At 38.5% G+C, this 20883-nt stretch overlaps 1 protein-coding gene across 1 annotated transcript in view; it reads left to right on the forward strand.

The window, feature by feature from the left end:
- The window catches only part of RNF125 (ring finger protein 125), a 41164-nt gene extending 20679 nt beyond the window's left edge, over positions 1-20485 (forward strand). Inside the window, exons 3-6 of the mRNA XM_025931228.2 lie at positions 301-395; positions 2484-2574; positions 12951-13058; positions 16361-20485. Of these exons, the coding sequence (XP_025787013.2) occupies positions 301-395; positions 2484-2574; positions 12951-13058; positions 16361-16447 (381 nt within the window). The 3' untranslated portion in view covers positions 16448-20485. The remainder of the gene's footprint in view (positions 1-300; positions 396-2483; positions 2575-12950; positions 13059-16360) is intronic.
- Positions 20486-20883: the final 398 nt, after the last annotated feature.

Raw genomic sequence — 20883 nt, forward strand, 5'->3', positions numbered from 1 at the left:
AAAAAAAGTAAATTTGAGTTAATAAATGTCTTTCCACTTTAAAAAACATATGCTTTCTGGAAGAACCAAATTCAAGAACTCAACATTTGGGTCTTTGAAGTATTAGAGAAATTTCTAAAGTGTTATTTGTGATAATGCCTTAACTTTGTTGTGCTGTTGTCATGAATGCATCCTTTTAATCAACTGACCCCACACTATATATGATCTTATTTGAAATAATGAAAGTAATAAAGCTGGATCATAAGACTTCATTGAGCCCCTTTGCAACAGGCAATTTATTTTGAATTTGCTTTTATATAGGTTTGCCTCAGCGAAATGAGGGCACACATAAGATCTTGTCAGAAGTATATAGATAAGTATGGACCACTGCAAGAACTTGGGGAGACGGCAACAAGGTTTGTTTCAGCACAACATAGTTGAATGCTAAATTTGATATGCTTGGGAGAGAAGTTAATAGGCTGGAACAGTTAACTGTTTTATTGTGAAAATATGTATGGAGTGTGTTTAGGCTCTGAACCATAACACCTCCTATTGGTAATCATTTTACAAAAGAATTTTGCTTTCTGTACTTGAAAAACTTTGCATGGGGGTACCAACCAAGCACTGGAGAGATTGGAAGAACTTCCTCAGACAAGTTTGTATTAAGGAAGATCCAAAACTAAAACATGGAACTGTTGTAAGTTCCTCACGGCTCTATTTTCTGACTAATAGATTGACGTAGATCCTGGATTCTTTTTCACTCTTCCACTGCCATTGCTCAGTGCCCCAGCTCGTTTCCTCTTGTGTTGCTGGTTTGTCTTTAGAAGGGAGGAAGTGACACCTCAGTATATAGTCTAACAAGGAAGAACAGGTCTGGGGCAGGCATCTTTTTTGTGGGTAATCTTATGGGGCTGGAGGAAGGATGGAAATAGTTAGTAGGGGCAATGAAGAATAGTGATCATTATTATTTTTTCCTTTAAAAAAAGAGAAATGAATCTGAGCCATTACTCTCTTGATGGGCAGAGTAATTACAAAGGTTGGAGTCTCTCCCTACCAAAAAAATATGGAAATGATTTGTGTTTTCCTGCATGGGCTGATGGCTTTGAAACCATTAATCTAAGTATGAGCTCAGTTATGAATAGTGATATTCAGTAGGAGTGTGACTTTTTTTCCCTCTCCTGAAGGAAAATGTAGTTTTACTTATTTTAAGAAAATGCACTGAAAGCTCAAATTTCCTAACCTGAAAGTCTAGATGATTGCCCCCTTCCTTTGTTTTACTAGAGATTGCTTTGCAAATGTATCCATTTATTGTAGGGTTAGTTTTATACCATGATGTTATAAATTTTAAATGAGTATTTTAGCTCAAAGGAGAGTATGAATTCTATTAGCTTGGTTGCAAGGACCAGTAGGAAGGAAGGACAATAAATGGGTTAAGAAAATGTATGCGTTTGATTGCAAGGTTGTTAGCTTTTATAAAAATATAAAAATATATCCAGGCTAATTTAAATCCTAATTTCTTCTGCTAGTTAGAATTAAGTAATAAACAAAATAATAGAAAATGAGGAGGGTTGTTGATTAATCAGTCTTCTAGGATGGAGTAAGATTTGCATTTAAGATAGAAATCTTTGCTTCATAGAAGAACTTAACTGCTGCATGATTCAAATTTTTAAAATTCTTAAGGGTATAAGTCTTAGGGAACAGGAAGTTATATCTATGATAGAAAGTGAGCAAAAAATTTCAAGCCTCCATATTGTACCTATGCGTTTAAGGCAGCACTGTCCAATAGAACACACATGTGAGTTTATGTTTTCTAATAGCCACACTAAAAAGGCAATAAGAAACAGCAAAATTAATTTTTAGTGTATTTTATTTAACCAAAGATAGCTTAAGTGTTACCATTTGAACATGTAATCAATATAAACATTTTTGAGATATTTTGCTTTTTTTTATATTAAGCGTTTGAAACTCACAGTGCATTTTGTACTTCCAGCATCACTCAATTTCAATAGCCACATTTTAAGTGACAACAGACGTATATGGCTAATAGCTACTGTACTGGACAGCACGGACGTAAAGGTCAAATACTCCTTATAGTCACCTGTAGTAACATGCTGGTGGGGCTGAAGAACAAACAACACCCAGTTATGTTTCCTGAATTAGGAGAGGGAGGAAGAGAAAGAGAAAAAGTAACCCAGGGACAGCTGGGTGACGTGGTCCCGGTTTGTCAGTTAATGGGTGCTCAGACTGCACTTTGCTTCCAAAGAGAATAAAGTGCTTCACATGCTGCTCTGGCCGTTTCTCCGCGGTGGCCCTGGGAGGATACTTAACTTTTCTCCATGAGAAAAAGCGTAGGCATCTGACCATTATCAGGATCAGAAAAATAATGTCAAATCTGGAAGTTTCCAGAACAAGGGCTGGAAACTAGATCCGCCTACGTTCTATTGCTTAGCTCTAGTTTAAATGCTAGCAATTTTAGTCATTTTTGTATTCTGTGCAATTTCCAGGTGTGTGTGTCCATTTTGTCAGAGGGAACTGGATGAAGACAGCTTGCTGGATCACTGTATCACTCATCACAGATCAGAAAGGAGATCTGTGGTAAGGAATTTTGTTACCATATACTTCTGCAAAGTCTAAGTTCGGTATACATTAGAAACCCGTTCAATAGGCTTCTGCTTGTAGATATATTATGAAAGATAGTTTATGTCAAGGTTGTGGTAATTCTGTGACTGTTAACAATATGTGAGTGGTAAGAATTACTAATGTGCGGGGCGCCTGGGTGGCTCAGTCAGTTAAGCGGCCGACTTCAGCTCAGGTCATGATCTCACAGTTCATGAGTTCGAGCCCCACATCGGGCTCTGTGCTGACAGCTGGGAGCCTGGAGCCTACTTCTGATTCTGTGTCTCTTTCTCTCTCTGCCTGCCTCTCTCCCCTGCTCGCTCGCTCGCTCTCCCTCTCTCTTCCTCAAAAATAAATAAACATAAATTAAAAAACAAAAACAAAACCAAAAAACTACACAGCTAAAATCGAACTTGAGTATACTAACTGTGGTCACGTCCTAAGTTAAAAACATTTTTTAATAATGCAAATAAGGTTATCACAATAATTCACTAGAAATGAGCAGTAGGAAGTTACTCATCTTCAGTCAATCTGTTGTTTTATTTCACAATCTGAGTATTTATCCATATGCGTGCACAATAAATATACATATTGCTTATCATTTCCTAGGTTCATTGAGATGCTTCCTTTTTTCTTTTCAGCCTGGCATTTTAGTTCTACTTTGCAGTGTAACTTTTATGATTTTCATTTTGGTATAGTTGTGAGGGAAAGCAGGGTGGTGATGGGTACATTACTTAGCCATTTTACTATTTTTGTACCCTTGGTTACCAATTTTAGGATGTGAATTCATATTGTACATTTGAACTCTTCCTTCTATTGGATTTTTTTTCCTGAGAGGAAATCCTTAGATTTATCTTTCTGGGACCAAGAGAGCAAACTTTATAATAGTTCTTGAAATATACTTCTAAAATGCATTCCAGAAAGGTTGAGTCAATTTATATTTGTGTAAGCGATTGATAAGTAAACCACCTTCATCTTAACCTGGCCAACAGTGGGTACATTTACTTTAAAATTAAAATAAAAGGGTCGCCTGGGTGGCTCAGTTGGTTAAGCATCTGACTCTTGATTTGGGCTGAGGTCATGATCTCGCAGTTGTGAGATCCAGCCCCGTGTTGGGCTCTGAGCTGACAGAGTGGAGCCTGCTTGGGATTCTCTCCCTCTCTCTCTGCCCCTCCCTGCTTTCTCTCTTTCTCTCTCTTTCTCTCTCTCTATCTCAAAATAAGTAAACTTTACTTTTTTTTAAGTTTATTTATTTATCTTGAGAGTGACAGAGACAGCACGAGTGGGGGAGAGGCAGAGAAAAGAGAGAGAGAAAATCCTAAGCAGGCTCCACACTGCCAGTGCACAGCCCGACACAGGGGGAGCTCTAACGCACAAAGCTGTGGGATGGTGACCTGAGCAGAAACCAAGAGTGGGACGCTCAACTGACTGAGCCACCCAGACACCCCTAAATAAATAAACTTTTAGAAAGAAAGAAAGAAAGAAAGAAAGAAAGAAAGAAAGAAAGAAAGAAAGAAAGAAAATTAAAGGTTTAGCAGATATAAAATGATACCTCAAAGATTATTTTGAGTTTTATTTTAGTTTTATGTTATATATATACGTGTGTGTGTGTGTATACACACACAGACATATATGTATGTGTATCATTTATATAGATATGAGTTTTGTTTTGTTTTTTCATTTGAATTTTAAGGTTATTTTCCTCCATAAAATCCTTTTGGAAAGTGATGAGATTGAAACATAGGTATATTAGATAGATAGGTGATAGGTAGATAGATAGATAGATAGATAGATAGATAGATAGATAGATAGATACAAGGATAGTTCTCACAACAATCCTAGAAGATAGGTGTGATTACCTCCATTTTACAAATGATAAGTTGAGGCTCAGAGAGGTTAACTAAGTCTTACAAGGTCACACAGCTGTTAAGTAGCAGAGCCCCAACTTGAACACAGTAGTCTAATTTCCAGAGCATGGTCGACCCCTATGATCTACTAACAGGTTCACAAGAAAAGCCACACAATACGATCAAAGGTATTTGTTATTGATCCTAATGGCTTAGGCATTTTGGTTCTTGGAATGGCCTGATATGTGTTGGGAGAGCAGGGGAGACTGTCACGGGCTTTTACGGCTCGTAAGTTGCTCTGTGGGAGGAACTGGGCTAAGGAGCTATGTTATGATAGGTCCCTGGGGAGCTAGAAGAAGTTAGAAGAAAGCATTAGGATGGCATAATAATAGCTACCATGTACTGAGTTCTAAGTGCTTCCTTGTCTGCTGACTACCCTGTGGAGGTATTATCGCACAGCCTGAGTCCTAACCACTAGTACCCAAGTGCTGCTCTGACTGGAGGAACACCTGGTGCCTTGGGCCATGGTCTTAGGCTGCATCACAGGAGTAATCTGGGGCAGGCCGTGTGCTGGTCTGTCCATTGGTACTGTGTACGTGGCTCCAACAGAAGCCCAGTCCTCGTGCTGCTCAGTTTGCCTACCAGATTAAAGGTGCCCATGGAAGCTAGGTCTTCCTTGATTTAGAGGTCGCAGACATCATTGAAGAAAGCCTACCCAAGGGCAGAGATAAACCAGAAATGGTGGGATCAGATTGCCCATAGAATTAATAGCTGAAACCTAGCTTTAGAGGAGATCATCTTTGGTGCAAATCCCATTAATGTCTTCACCTCTGTGTCATCATTCGTAAAATGGGGATGATGATGATAATGATGCCCTTTTCACCGGGTGGTAGTAAGTGAGTCAGGTGATAATGGTGGGCTACTACTGCTTTTGCAACTACATAAAACCAAGGCCGGTGGAGATTTCAAGGAAGCCGTGTACCCTCACTGTTGGGGAACCCAAGCTGGAAGGGGTGTGAAGTAATGAATTTCACAAGACCAGGATGCAATTGTGGCCTTGAGGCAGGAGCAGATTGTTCACAAAATCCATGGTTCAGTAATAACACGAGGGCCGTCTAGGTGGCTTCTAGCACAGAAGACCTTCAGCTTCCTATGTTAATGTTCCATGCTTGAATAGGAAATCAAGACAGGTGTCACTCTGAAGGATCTAGAGCCACTAGAATTCAGGAGATATGCTTTGATTATGAAAAGGCTGGAAGCAGGTACTGTGGCATAGTTGAGGTTCACATGCTTAGGGATCCCCAGTCGGGGAAACACCTCCCTGAGAAGTCCTATGTCCAAGGCTGACTCTGGACTGGTTTGGAAGTTAGCAAGGAATCATTGCTTTCAGGGGCAGGGTTGCTGGGTTTGCTTGCAGATAAGATCAGTGACATCATCTGACCTATCTGGCATAAGAAGTTTCATGGCAGTTAGAGATTTGAGCAAATGATTCTGCCTTCTAGATAAAATTAGATAATTCAGAGATCGAACCCCAAGCAACTAATCTTTTCTTTCTTTTCTTAAGACTGGGGTAGTGGGTTAAGAACATCAGGGAATTTTGAATTTTCTCACATGCAGCTTTAAGAACCAACAGCTCCTTGGGGTGCCCGGATGGCTCAGTCAGGCAAGCGTCTGACTCTTAGTTTCAGCTCGGGTTGGGCCCTGCACTGACAGCATGGAGTCTGCTTGGGATTTTCACTCTCTCCCTCTCTGCCCCTCCCACGCTTGTTCTCTGTCTCTCAAAATAAATAAACTTACAAACAACAACAACAACCAACAGCTCCTTTTTGCCACACAGTAGTAATATTCTGCAATGTTTTATTAAAATTTTTTTTTTAACATTTATTCATTTATGAGAGACGGCACAAGCAGGGTAGGGGCAGAGAGAGAGGGAGACACAGAATCCGAAGCAAGCTCCAGGCTCTGAGCTGTCAGCACAGAGCCCGACATGGGGCTCGAACTCACAAGCTGTGAGATCATGACCTGAGCCGAAGTCAGATGCTTACATGACTGAGCCACCAGGTGCCCCATCTGCAATGTTTTATTTAAAAACATTTCTGGAATATTAAACTCAAAGGAGGCCAATGACATAAACAGCTTGCTTCAGATTGAATTGTGAGACCGCTTTTGAGAGAAATTTGGTATTTTGTCCTCTAAAGGGAAGATGTTTCAACAAGAGCCACACTTTCTGGCTATTCTTTTTCTTTCAGTGGTTGGCTCTTACTTATCCTTTAGAACTCCTCTTAAATCTCACTTCCTCAGGGAAGCCCTCCTTGACCCCCAAATTACTTGTAGCTCTTGCTTTTCTCTCCTCTTTTTTTCTTATTCATCACAATTTGTAATTGTGTATTCATTTCATGTCTGTCTTTCCCTGTAAGTTATTTGGTTCACGAAGTCATGGAACCTCTTGGTTCAACACTGCTTGGCCAGCTGTTGGAAGACAACCTAGCACATAGGAGGATACAGTGATTACGAAAAATAAGATATTAAAGAAAACATCATTTCATTCAAAGGATGCAGTAGTCTCTTAATTTCTGCCTTGTTCCTGAGATTCATTCCTTAAGGGAAGGGACAGGACTTTTATTGGTTTGGAACATAAACTGTGGTGACTAGAGCCTGAGCCACCTGCCCACAGAGGTTTATTTCTGTGGATATTTAGAATATCTGTGACTCGACTGGGTAGTGGGAGAATATGTTTTGGAAGGAAGAAAAATCTGTATTAAATTTGCTTTCAAACTCTTACTAAATTAGATGTGCAGTCTGGTACCTTAATTTTGGTTACATATTTGTCTGTAATTATTTTCGGTGCATGTCTCTTTTCTCTTTTTTTTTTTTTTTTTTTGACTCAGGAATTTTAAATTTCTTCCCCAAGTGGTGCTTGGCATCAGATGGTTGCTGTGGAAAAGTTAACCTAAACCACAGATAGAGCTGGGTGTCCATTGTAACAGATGTTCCGAAGGATTGAAGTTGGTGGTAGCTTCTAATCTGGAGGCTGTTTTTCACCTGTGCTGTTCACCATCAGATAAAGTCCATACTGGGATGAGGCCAACATCTGTTGAATGCACACTGCACAATGGTTGATTCCTAATCTGAGTAGCGTGGCCCAGGAGCACTGAGTAGAGGCAAATAATAAAGGATGAGCCGATATTAGCCATTGGCAGCAGTAGGGAGGGTATAGGTGAACACTTAGGTACTTGGTAATGATTAGTAACTCTCGTACCATTTCTTTCCCCTTCCTATTCTTGCCCTCTCCTCCTTCAGGTCAGATCCTTCAATGTAAGACACACAAAAAATCTTTAGAGTACTATAGCTGTTGGCCTGTTTTACAATGTCCTTCTGGTAGATGTACAGCAGAAGACTGAAGTCTCATCTCCACTAGTTCCTACTAAAATCAGACGAAAAACAAAAGCTACTTAAAGTTCCAGGCTTTCTGTATCTTTCTCCTTCGCTAGATCTCAAAGCTCCTTAATCATTGAGCCAGGGGTTAGCATCTCTGTACCTCTGACTCTTGACATGGGGCCTCCAGAAACCAGAATAGGTGCTCAAATGAACCATCTATTGAGCAGAACTGCTCCCAGTGTATCCTTCCAGTCTCATGTCCTACTACTTCTGCCACAGGCCCTGTCTTCAGCCTCCTACAGCTTTTCCCATTGCCTAAGCAGGCCTGTCCTTTTAGATCTCCGGCCGTCTCCCACATTGATTTTTCTGCCTGTTGATGTTCCTCACTGTGGCATTGCTGGCTCGTTCTTCCAGACTCATTTCAGTTACCAGCAGCTTGGCTGAAGCTTTTGCTGATTTCCCGGGCAAAATTAATGATTCCCTTTTTAGGTCTTGAACTGTTGTTTTGAGTATAACATTTGAACATATAGCGTAACGTCTCAGGTATAGCACTTGCTATGCAGTAGTAAAAGTATTTGCTTCAATGATAACAATAGCTGCCATTTACTATTTGTGCCAAGGACTGAGCTCATATAATGACTGAGCTTCAGAATGTTAAATGATGTGTTTTAAATACACAAACAGCCCCGCAAAGCAGAGATAGTTCTCATTTTGCAGGATAAGATTAGTTACTTGCCAAGGTTAAGTCAGTGAGAGGTAGAGATGAAATGGGAAACAATTTTCCAGGTACTGGGAATGCAGGAGTGAACAGGACACACGTAGTTGCTTCCGTCATGGAGCTCCAACTCTTCAAGAACAAGGATCAAATAGTAGTAAATATATGGTGTTTACTGAGTGCCTAGTGTGTACCTGGCACATTAAGGACATTATCTCTAAACATCATAACTGCTCTACAGGGTAGGTGGTAGTATCTCCACTTCATAGAAGAGGGAAACTCATGTGCTGAAGGTCACATAACAAGCAAGAATCTGCAGGGATTTGAACCCAAGGCTCTTTGATTTCACAGGCCATGCAACACAACCCTATCTTTACTGGTTCCCGTATTCCAGGTGCCTAGCACATAGTAGAGGCACAAGAAAGAGTATTGAGTGAACATACTTCTATAACTAGTCTCCCTTCCTTCACACCACAAAAAATTAATGTTGCCTTTCCTTAAAATATTTCTTGGTCTCAGCTGTGTTCTCATTACTACATAGGGGTCTCAGGGTAGATTAAGTGCTATCTTGGGATAGCATTTTGTGATTAGAAAATCGGAAATGATTATAAAGCAATAGTAACTTAAATGATGTAATTTTATTAAAAATAAGGCAAATATTGGGGCGCCTGGGTCGCTCGGTTGGTTAAGCATCCGACTTTGGCTCAGGTCATGATCTCCCACTCTGTGAGTTCGAGCTCCGTACGGGACTCTGTGCTGACAGCTCAGAACCTGGAGCCTGCTTGAGATTCTGTCTCTGTCTCTCTCTGCCCTTCTCCCACTCACACTGTCTCTCGCTCTCAAAAATAAACATTAAAAAAATAGTAAATAAATAAAAATAAGACAAATATTAGTGGAGTAGCGCAGAATTCAGAAGTATATGTTTAGATATTGAGCATACTGAAACCAAGACCTCCATAAAACAGTAAGAAAAAATTACATAAAGCCCTCATTGAAATGTAAAGGAAAATGTTATCATCCAAGCAGATAGATTAAACACTGTTATAATATGAAAAGAATGTTGAATTGCCTATTAGGAGGCCTAGATTCCCATTCTGATACTTAAAGTGGTATAAATTTAAGTTAATTTTTTTCCTTTCTGAAATTGGGTTCCTGAAGAGAATAGGGTAATAAATTAATCGGGGCGCCTGGGTGGCTCAGTCGGTTGGACTCAGGTCATGATCTCGAGGTTCACAAGCTCGAGCCCCACATCAGGCTCTGTGCTGACAGCTCTGTGCTGATGGCTCAGAGACTGGAGACTGCTTCAATTCTGTGTCTCCCTCTCTTTCTGTCCCTGCCCCGCTCACAATCTGTCTCTCTCTCCCTCAAAAATATAAATAAACATAGAAAAAAATAAAAAAAAAATTGGGTTGTGAGGATCAAATAAGAATAGTACCTAATTTAATGCCTAACACATACCTTGCATTCAGTAATGATTCTGCATCTCATATTTTTTTAAGTTATTTATTTATTTATTTATTTAGAGAGTGAGAGCAGGAGAAGGGCAGAGAGAGAGAAAATCCCAAGCAGACTCCACACCATCAATGCAGAGCCCAACTCAGGGCTCAAACTCATGAACAGCAAGATCATGACCTGAGCCAAAATCAAGAGTTGGATGCTTAACCAACTGAGCCACCCAGGCACCACTGCATCTCGTATTTTAAAATGAATGCATGAGGAAATGGAATTTTTAAAAAGAAACCTAAGTTAAAACATAATAGTGTCTGTTAAAGAAAGTCATTTTTTTTTTTAACGTTTTATTTATTTTTGAGACAGAGAGAGACAGAGCATAAACGGGGGAGGGGCAGAGAGAGAGGGAGACACAGAATCGGAAACAGGCTCCAGGCTCCGAGCCATCAGCCCAGAGCCCGATGCAGGGCTCGAACTCATGGACCGCGAGATCGTGACCCGAGCCGAAGTCGGCCGCCCAACCGACTGAGCCACCCAGGCGCCCCTAAAGAAAGTCATTTAAATTAGCCATTAGGGATATACAAATTAAAATCATGATGAAATACCACTGCACACCTATCAAAATGATTAAAATTAAAAAATACACACACACACACACACACACACACATACACACACACACACACACACACACACACACACACACACACACGGGGTAAGGTTAAGCATCCGACTTCGGCTCAGGTCATAATCTCACCGTTTGTGAGTTCGAGCCTTGTACTAGGCTCTGCGCTGGCAATGAGGAGCCTGCTTGGGATTCTGTCTCTCCCTCTCTCTTCCCCTCCTCCACTCGTGCTTTCTCCCTCAAAATAAATAAACTACGACACAATACAATTAAATTTTAAAAATATAGACAGTACCAAATGCTGGTGATAACTCACACATTGCTAGTAGGAATGTAGAATGGAACAAGCACTCTGGAAGATAGTTTGGCAGTGTTTTACAAAGTTAACCGTAAAACTCACCATATGACCCAGCTATCACACTCCTGGAAACTTATTCTAGAGAAATGAAAACATGTTTATGCAAACATCTGTATACCAATATTCACCGCAGCTTCATTTATAACAGCCAAGAACTGAAAACAACAAATGTCCTTCAGAAAGTAAATGGATACATTGGCACATCCACATCAGGGAGATCTACTCGGCAATAAAAAAGAAGGAACTTTTGATGCATTCAGCAACCTGGGTGAATCTCAGAGCCATTATGCTCAGTGAAAAAAGCCAATCTCAAAAGATTAATCCTATTTATATAACATTCTCAAAATGATGAAGTTCTAGACGTAGAGAACAGATCAGTGGATACCAGGGTTTAGGGAGAAGAGACAAAGTAAAGAGGAAGCCCAAGGATGTTCCTTTGTAATGACATGGCAGTTCTGTATCTTGATTGTGTTTGTGGTTATATAAATCTATACATGTGATAAAATTTCATACAACTACACAGGCACACCGAAAAAACTGAGTTCATGCAAAAATAGGTGGACTCTAAGTAAGGTTTGTTGTTAATTGCCAATTTACTGGTTTTGATAATGTACTACAGTTACGTAAGATGTTGCCATTGGGACGGGGCGCTTGGTGGCTAAATCAGTTAAGCAGTTAAGTGACCGACTTTGGCTTAGGTCATGATCTGATGGCTTGTGGGTTTGAGCCCCACATCAGGCTCTCTGCTGTTGGCATGGAGCCTGCTTTGGATCCTCTGTCTCTCCCTCTCTCTGCCCCCACCCCGCTCGTGCTTGCTCTCTCTCAAAAATACGTAAGCATTAAAAAAAAAAAAGATTTGGGGGTATCTGGGTGGCTCAGTCAGTTAAGTGTCCAACTTTGGCTCAGGTCATGATCTCACCACTTAGGAGTTTGCGCCCTGCATTGGCCTCTGTGCTGACAGCTCAGAGCCTGGAGCCTGCTTGGGATTCTGTGTCCCCCTCTCTGCCCGTCCCCAACTCACACTCTGTCGCTCTCAAAAATAAACAAACATTAAAAAAAAAAAAAGATGTTGCCATTGGGGAAGCTAGGTGATGGGGTCATAAGACCTCTGGCATTATCTTTGGAATTTCTCATGAGTTTATAAATGTTTGAAAATGAAGAAGGTTATTTTTTAAAGCCATTACTGCTATTAAATTAGGAAAATATGTGTAAATACTAATTGATGCTAGTGGGTTGTAATCTATATTGCTGGTGGAAATAAAAAACTTTAGGGCAATAGATATTAGGAACTACAAATGTTCATAGTTGTTGACCTGCTAATCTCCATTGTTCTATGAGAATTGTTCTATGTTGTTCTATGAGAATAAATCTAAAGGTGAACACTATAGATTACATCATTTGTAATAACAAAATATCTGCATACCAAAAAAATCTTATATATTTCAAGAGCGAGGCAATTAATCGATCTGCTAACTGCAGTATTGTTTAAATAATAAGTTGATAAATATGTACAGAAGTGCATATGAAGAAATAAATGCAATTTTACTTAGTATTATTAATATTTATGCAGTTTTAAAATATCATGCTGAGGGGGCGCCTGGGTGGCTCAGTCGGTTGGTTAAGTGGGTTAAGCGTCCGACCCGTGATTTCAGCTTAGGTAATGAACTCATGATCATGGAATCGAGCCCTGTGGCAGGCTCTGCACTGGGAGTGAAGCCTGCTTAAAATTCTCTCTCTCCCTCTCCCTTTGCCTCTCCCCTGCTTGAGTGCACATGCACATGCTCACTGTCTCTCAAAAAATAGATAGATAGATAGATGATAGGTAGATAGATAAAAAATAAAATATGATGGTGAGGAATGGTCAATAGATTCATAAAGTTAAAATTCACTTTGCTGAATAGTTTTTTTTTAATTTTGTAAAAATTCTGACACTAATGATTATTTTTAATTCTTTCTTGAACTGTTGGTTTCCTTCATTTCCAGTTCTGTCCACTCTGCCGATTACTACCTAATGAAAATCCAGGCAGCTTCAGTGGCAGTTTAATAAGACATTTGCAAGTCAATCACACTTTGTTTTATGATGATTTCATAGTAAGTATATTTTCTTACTTTTACATTGTTTCTATGTGGTATGTGTTAACCTTACCTTTTAAAATTCAAGCAAAGAAAATTATGGTGGAAAAAATGTGTATAGACCTGAAGTTAAGTAATAGCATTAAGTAGGAAATTATAAAATACAGTGTTTTATAAACTTGACTATTAATATGAGTTATCTGCCTTAGACAAAATTATTTTCTTTGTGATTGAGATAATTGCTCCTTGTATAAGGTACTAGAGTTCACTTTCAAATTATTTTAATTTTTACTCTAGTCCCTCTGTGTGTCTAGTTTTAATATTTATGAAGTTGAAAACTTATGTACCTGAGATGAAATTATATCACATGAGTAATGAAATGGCTCAGAGTTTATTCTGCATGCAGTTGATACTACATTGAATGGCTAATAACAGATATGGTGTTATCAGTGTAGTAAGACACACAGGTCATGTTTTATTTAAATTCCATAAAACACAAAAGTCATGTTTATTGGACTTTTTCAAAACTGAAAAGTTTTTATTAGGAAAAATTATAAACATGTACAAAGGTAGCCAGAACAGTACCATGAACTCCCACATGTCATCAATAACTACCCATCAGTAATTACCAACTCATGGCTAATCTCATTGTATTAAGAATTTTTCGGGGGGCACCTGGGTGGCTCAGTCAGTTGAGCATCTGACTCTTGATCTTGTCTCAGGTCATGATCTCATGGTCGTGGGATCAAGTCCCATATCGGGGTCTGTGGTGGGTGTGGGGCCTGTTAACATTGTCACTCTCACTCTTCCTTTGCCCGTCCCTGCTCACATGCGCTCATGCGTACTCTCAAAAAAATAAAAATTTTAAAAATTAAAAAAGAATTTTTTCTTTCAGTATTATTAGTAATTGACTTACAGCACTGTGTAAGTTTAAGATATACAGTATAATGACTTGTTTATGTATTGTGAAATGATTACCACCAATAATTTTACTTAACATCCATCATCTCATATAGATGCAGAATAAAAAATTTTTCTTTGTGATGAGAACTTTTAGCTTCCAAATATACCATACATTGGTGGTAACTACAGCCTTCATGTTGTGCATTACATCCCCAGTATTTATTTATAAGTGGAAGTTTGTACCTTTCAACCACCTTCATCCAATTACCTCTCCCCCACCCAAGATTTTTTTTTTTTTTTTAAGATGGAAGAAAAGTTAGATGTAGTATGAATAGTTCTAACTTATGACCGTATTTCCCATGATCAGGAATGAGAACAACAAGCCAAAAGTTAATGTAGCCTTTGTTCTACTTTGCTCCATGTGTTGCCATGTGAGGGTAATGTGTTATCCCCTGAGTCCCTTTCAGCAAAGGGGGTATTGCCTATTATGGGAGGAAATCCCTCATAGCCATGTTCTGAAATAGTATATTTTATTGTTTCCTCTATCTAAATACATGAAATATTAAGGGCTAAATTTAACTTTGCATACAATTTTCACATGATTTTTTTTTTTTTTAATTTTTTTTTCAACGTTTAATTATTTTTGGGACAGAGGGAGACAGAGCATGAACGGGGGAGGGGCAGAGAGAGAGGGAGACACAGAATCGGAAACAGGCTCCAGGCTCTGAGCCATCAGCCCAGAGCCCGACGCGGGGCTCGAACTCACGGACCGCGAGATCATGACCTGGCTGAAGTCGGACGCTTAACCGACTGCGCCACCCAGGCGCCCCATGATTTTTTTTTTTTTTACTGCTTTCTTTTTATGCAATTTTTTAAATGCAATTTCAAGATAGAATTCAATAATTGTTGAAGACTGTCACTTGAAAATTTTTTCCCTGCTTTCTGATCTGCCCACTGTGGTTACAACACGAGGAGCTTGGGTTCTGACCTGGGTTTACGTAACCACTCGGTCACAGCTCTGTGACCTTGGGCAAGGTATTTAACCACTGAGCCTGTCTGTTCATTTGATAAGTGAGGAGAGTAAAACCACTTTGTCCCATAAGCTCTTGAGAGGCTTAAATTTGATAGTGCATGTAAAGTGATATGCACAGTTTGGGCAAGGGCGTTAGGCGAGTTGGAGATGGGGAGAGGATAAATGGGGGTACTAGGACCACTTGAAGAATTGAACAGGCTACACAACAGAGGCTTCATGTTCTCAGCTCCAGCGCTCAAATAATGTCTTTTCTGGCTGCTGAAGCTCCCAGGGCCTCAACAGAGGCTGGTTCCGGTCTATATGTTCTCGTGTTTTACAACACATAGGGCTTCCTCTTTCCCTTAGCTCTGATAGGTGTTTTAAAAACTAGGTTGATTTCATATCTGTTCTGGCTATTCATAGTCACTCCATTCTTCTCGAGATTTTTCAAAGTATGATTCAGGGCTGGTCAGGAGGAAGCGACTTTGATGAGAGTACTTTCAACCCACTCAAAACCATATTCTTGGATGTGGAAATAAGGTAGAAGCAGTATTGTTTGTTTTGACTTTTTGGTTTCCCAAGCTACTAAGTACTATACTAAGCACTTTAGGCATATTATCTCATCTTATTCCTTACAGCAGCTTCTATGAAGTGAGTATTGTGTTACTGTCGTCACTCGCTATGAAACATCTGAAGCTCAAAAGTTAATAAATTGCCTAAGAAAAAACCAGGATTGGTCCAAATCTTGTTCTCACCTAGGCCTTGTGGCTTTCCTTTGGATTTTGTTGATTTGCATTTATGCTTTTATGTTTTAGAATAGATTTCCAATAGAGACTTTACCTTATTATTATTATTATTATTATTATTATTATTATAGAAGAGGAGATGAGTTGCACAGGATAGGGCTCTTAATAGTTTTTGTTTTATTTACAGCACGTGCTAACTTAAAGGTTCGAAAGCCATTTTGACCATCGGGAGGCAAGGAGAATTTTGTGTTCAATATATTTTTCAGAGATAGATATTCAGTAGAAGTCCTGGGATTGGTTAATTCTAGGGGAATGTCTTGACTTTACTCCATATTAGAAGTTTACTTGGAACATAGCACCCTGACCATGATTTATAATGTTGACTAAAGATTACTAGTGTAAACTCCAAATCAAGGCTATTCTACTATGACAATAACAAGTTAATTGTTATGCATTAAGAAGAACTAGAAAAATGTACTAGCCCCAAAGCAAAAGTTCTGGGATAAGTTTATGAGAGTTTCTGTGGAAACGTGGGACAGGTCACTAAATTCAGAGCTCTACTTTCCTGCAAAATGAGGCATTGCCTTGACCTTTATCCTCCAGTTGCTGAAAACTATCATCTCTGATTCTATGTTTCTAATTATTTTTTTTTATTGTAGGATTTTAATATAATTGAGGAAGCTCTTATCCGAAGGGTTTTAGACCGGTCACTTCTGGAATATGTGAATCACTCAAACACCACATAATTTTATTCAAAGGAAAGGAGAGGAGACCATTCAATTGCACCATTTGTTAAGATGCTGCTCGAACAATTGGAGGGAAATTGTCAATGTTCGATGGGCAAAAATGTACAACACAGTTATATGTTTGTCTATGTTTATTGTTATATTGCATTTTAAAACTGCTTTCATTGGGATGGTTTAAATCTGTTTTACATTCTTGACTTTCTTAGACACTTAACAAAAAATAGTCTCCATCAGCCACCAAGGTATAGAAGAGAACATGAGGCAGGATATGTGGGTGAACGATCTTTATTTGCAAATTGGATGATACTATGTGTAATGCTATAGATTAATAACTATCATCATAGTTGGGCAAGATAACTTATATTTGTTCTATGTAAAAAGATGGAGAATGAAACCAAGTATGGACATTCAAGGAAACCTGAAATCTGCTCTAGTGCTTATCTAATCTCTAACAGAATAATATGGGTAGCCTTGTATCAAAGTAGGAAAGGAAAATCTTGGAAGTCAACAAAGTCCGCTTAACCAAATTATAAAACATAATACTGTAAACAAAGTAAATGTGTTAACAATGTATACTTAATCCTTTGACTTTTTATAACTATGCACAATAAGAATTTAGTATTATATTTTTCAAATATTTGTAGCTTATTATTTAGAAATATTTCTATAATATAGGTAATTTCTTAAGGACCTTTAGCTGATATTTATAGAAGTGTTCATATTCATAATTTTTAGTGGAAAATCCTAAGGGCTTTGATTTTTTTTTTTACTTTTATCTTTTAGAAAAAATAAAATAAAATATAAATACTGAAAACCAAACAGAAAATGTAGGAAACAGTTTTAGAACTCTGCCAGCCACTCTGGATATCTTCTGTGTATCCACTCACAGTTATTAGCTGTCTTCCACAGGAGTAACCACTACAGTGATATCAATACCTAAGTGTGTATTTTTAATCTGTAGGTTTTTTCTTTTCCTTAAAATGTATTATTAGTTAAGAACTTGGTCTGGATAGAGTTATCCACAGCCTGTATTTTGCTGTTTGCATACTCATGGTGCAATTCAGCATGTTCCTCTTTCCTCTGAATATTGACACATGGATCCAAATATAATAGACTCAGGTTTAATCCTTTTTGGCAAGATTATAGGTCATGGTGTGTTCTTTCATCAGAGGGCACACAATGTCTGGTTCTCTCTTTTCGTGATGTCAGCTGAAATTGATACTCAATGCCTTGATCCATTGATTTATTGTGAGTTGGAGGATATTCTAACCCTATCATTTCTCTTTCATTTATTAGTTGGAACATTTTTATAAAGAGATGTTTCCCCACATCTTCTATTTGGTTGACTAACGGTCAGATTTGTATAGGAAAGGGAAAGTAAATGTTTGTATTTTCCCTTTATTTACTAATTTTCAAGATAATAAACTTGTTTCCTATTTCTTCCAGAGATCACTTTTTCTTTTCTTTTTTTTTTTTTCAGTGTTACGAACTCATGAATTCAAACATGTTTGATAGGCCTCAACCCATTTCAAATATTACCTTATTGAAGTTCAAATTGTCCCATATCTGGCTATTGGGAGCCACCCCAAGTTGGTGCTGAGTCGTTTTGACCCTACACTAGCCATCTTTAATAGTTTCCTTGCTATCTCAGAAGATCCAGGCTCAACTTGTGTGTTATTTGCCCCAGACCTGGAATCAGCCATCTCTCTAAAAAGCTTGGTTACTTTCAGTGAGAAATGGCATTTCAAAATCATAATCAGGACTCTATGCATGCTCGTTGCTAGTAGCTTAGCCATGGTTTCTAGGAGAGAGCTAGGAAATACCTATTTTTTTTCACAAGATAAGACACTTTCTGAGTTTATTGTAAAACTTCCAAGTCAAGTTGAGTACTATAGGGATTTTACTTAATCCTTCCTGTTACTACTATGTCTCCATTTTCTACACCGAGAATCCTGGTTTTCAAGGACACAGGGCATGATAGAGTTAGACTATCCCACAATTATTCACTTCCTTTATTTACCTTACACATGCAGCAGCCTCAGAATAACAATGCTAAAACCATCATCACCAATATGGTAACTGAAACAATTAAAATTTTTTCATTTGCTCTACCCATTCTCTATTTTTAAAAGTCATACTATGGGGCGCCTGGGTGGCGCAGTCGGTTAAGCGTCCGACTTCAGCCAGGTCACGATCTCGCGGTCCGTGAGTTCGAGCCCCGCGTCAGGCTCTGGGCTGATGGCTCGGAGCCTGGAGCCTGTTTCCGATTCTGTGTCTCCCTCTCTCTCTGCCCCTCCCCCGTTCATGCTCTGTCTCTCTCTGTCCCAAAAATAAATAAAAACGTTGAAAAAAAAAAAAAAAAAAAAAGTCATACTATGTCAGCATTTCCAGAACATATTGGTATAACATACTATACTGTCTCCCTTCTATCCCCCCTTTAGTCTTACTTCTTCAAATAGCTATATATATAGTGCTTGTCACTGGTGGTTACCTGATGACTCTGTTTTTTTCATATCTGGATCTTTAATGATGAATCCAGGACATAGAATGATGTTTCTGTATTGAAAGGAAGAAAAGGAAGCTATGAAGACTAGTGATAACAACTGAGGATAAAATATTTGGCTATACTTAGCTTTTTAATTGTAATCATTATAAACTTTGTTTCTTACACATAAATGTAGTCATAATCACGCTGCCCCAAATGCTTTATAATTATCCATTCCTTCTTTAAAGTCTTGCTTACTATTCTGCCATCCTCTGTGAGGTAATTAGAAAAACATAAAACCGGATGAAATCTAGAAGGCCTTATTTCCTCTCTTTTAGATACTGGCTTCAAGCTTGCTTTTTACAGCTGCAAACAAGTAGGAAGAGGTTTTTAGTTTCACAAGCTCTTGTCCTGCAATTTGGATGGACCATCCAATAAAGCAAAACCTGCTAGACGACAAGTACAAAAAGAGAGGCATTTTTCAAAGATAACCAGACTGAAAATCTAGTCCCTAAAAAAAAAATAATAATAATAATAGTAATAATTTATTTCTGAGCATTAGTACTGATTATCCAGAAAAATAAAGCTTTATTAATTCAGAGCAACACAAAAGGCATCTTTAAATCTGTAAAACAAAAAAACTTCAAAACGTTGAAAACCATATTTTAAGGCAAGCTTTAAATCCTTTACCACTATTAACTTCAGCACAGCAATTCTGCATCCTGTCCCTGGATTCCTCTTAGGATAATTTTGCCACCTACAGGACAAACGAGGTGCTGGCCGCCTGAATTATTTTGCCTTCTGAATTAATTATCTTGAGGTCTAACATGGTGAAGTGCAAATACTCATTGTTTCACTGTGCCTTTAACCTTTTATAAAAAGGAATTGACAATTCATTGTTTCAAAAAAATGAAAACCGTAAATCAAACTGTCATACTGTACATCTTAAACATAAGTATACAGTGATGTATGTCCGTTATTTCTCCATCAAACCAGGGGGTTGGGGGGGGGGGGGGGGATGAGAACCAGTATTTGAAGCTGTTGACTATTAACAAAATATTTTACTTTCTCTATAGTGCTTCAAGATGCAATTTTTTCAAGGCCTTATAAAGGAAAAACTGGTTCACGTGTTACTCTTTAAAGATCAAATTCTTCTAACCCAACACAAACCTACGGAGATTTTTCTTTGTGGGCTTTTTAACCCAAGTTTCTAAATTGTAGCTTGAAAAGTTGGATTGTGAATCTAGGATAAAGAGAGTTTCAGATCAGATCTCCTAAGAGAGATCTGCTTTGTTTCTTTACCTGGTGTTAGGTGTCTTTCATTTCGAAGTGAGTGTACTCCAGTTATTCAATGTTTATAGTATCATTTGTACCTTTAAACATTGATTTTAGGGATTTTAAAAAGTCACTGAGGAATTCATTCCTTTATTATTCAACTACAACAACAAATCTGTATAGTGATCAGAATTTAAAATGTACAATTCTTTTCCTTCTGTAAATATGTATTATTGTTAGAAATAAAGAATGGCAGGACCATTGCTTTCATTAAAATATCTACTGTGTCTGCTTTTTTTTTTAATGTTTATTTATTTTGAGAGAGAGAGAGAGAGCAGGGAAGGGGCAGAGAGAGAGAATCCCAAAAGGCTCAGTACCTGCAACGAGGAGGCTGATGCAGGGCTCAATGTGAGGCTCGATCTCACGAACTGCAAGATCGTGACCTGAGCCAACATCAAGGCAGTCAACTGACTGAGCCACCCAGGCACCCCTACTGTGTCTGTTCTTAAATACGGATATTGATAAATGTTTACACAAACTTGATTAGCTTTTTAAATTGTCATTGTTCAGGAATATCTATTGCAAACATATACCTTCCTTTAGGCCAGTAGTTAGGTCATTTTGCCTCCCGGGAGACATTTGGCAATGCCTAGGGACATTTTTGGTTGTCATATCT

Source organism: Puma concolor, chromosome D3 (assembly GCF_028749965.1).
Source record: "Puma concolor isolate L17-30 chromosome D3, mPumCon1.1.hap2, whole genome shotgun sequence".
Lineage (NCBI taxonomy): Eukaryota > Metazoa > Chordata > Mammalia > Carnivora > Felidae > Puma > Puma concolor.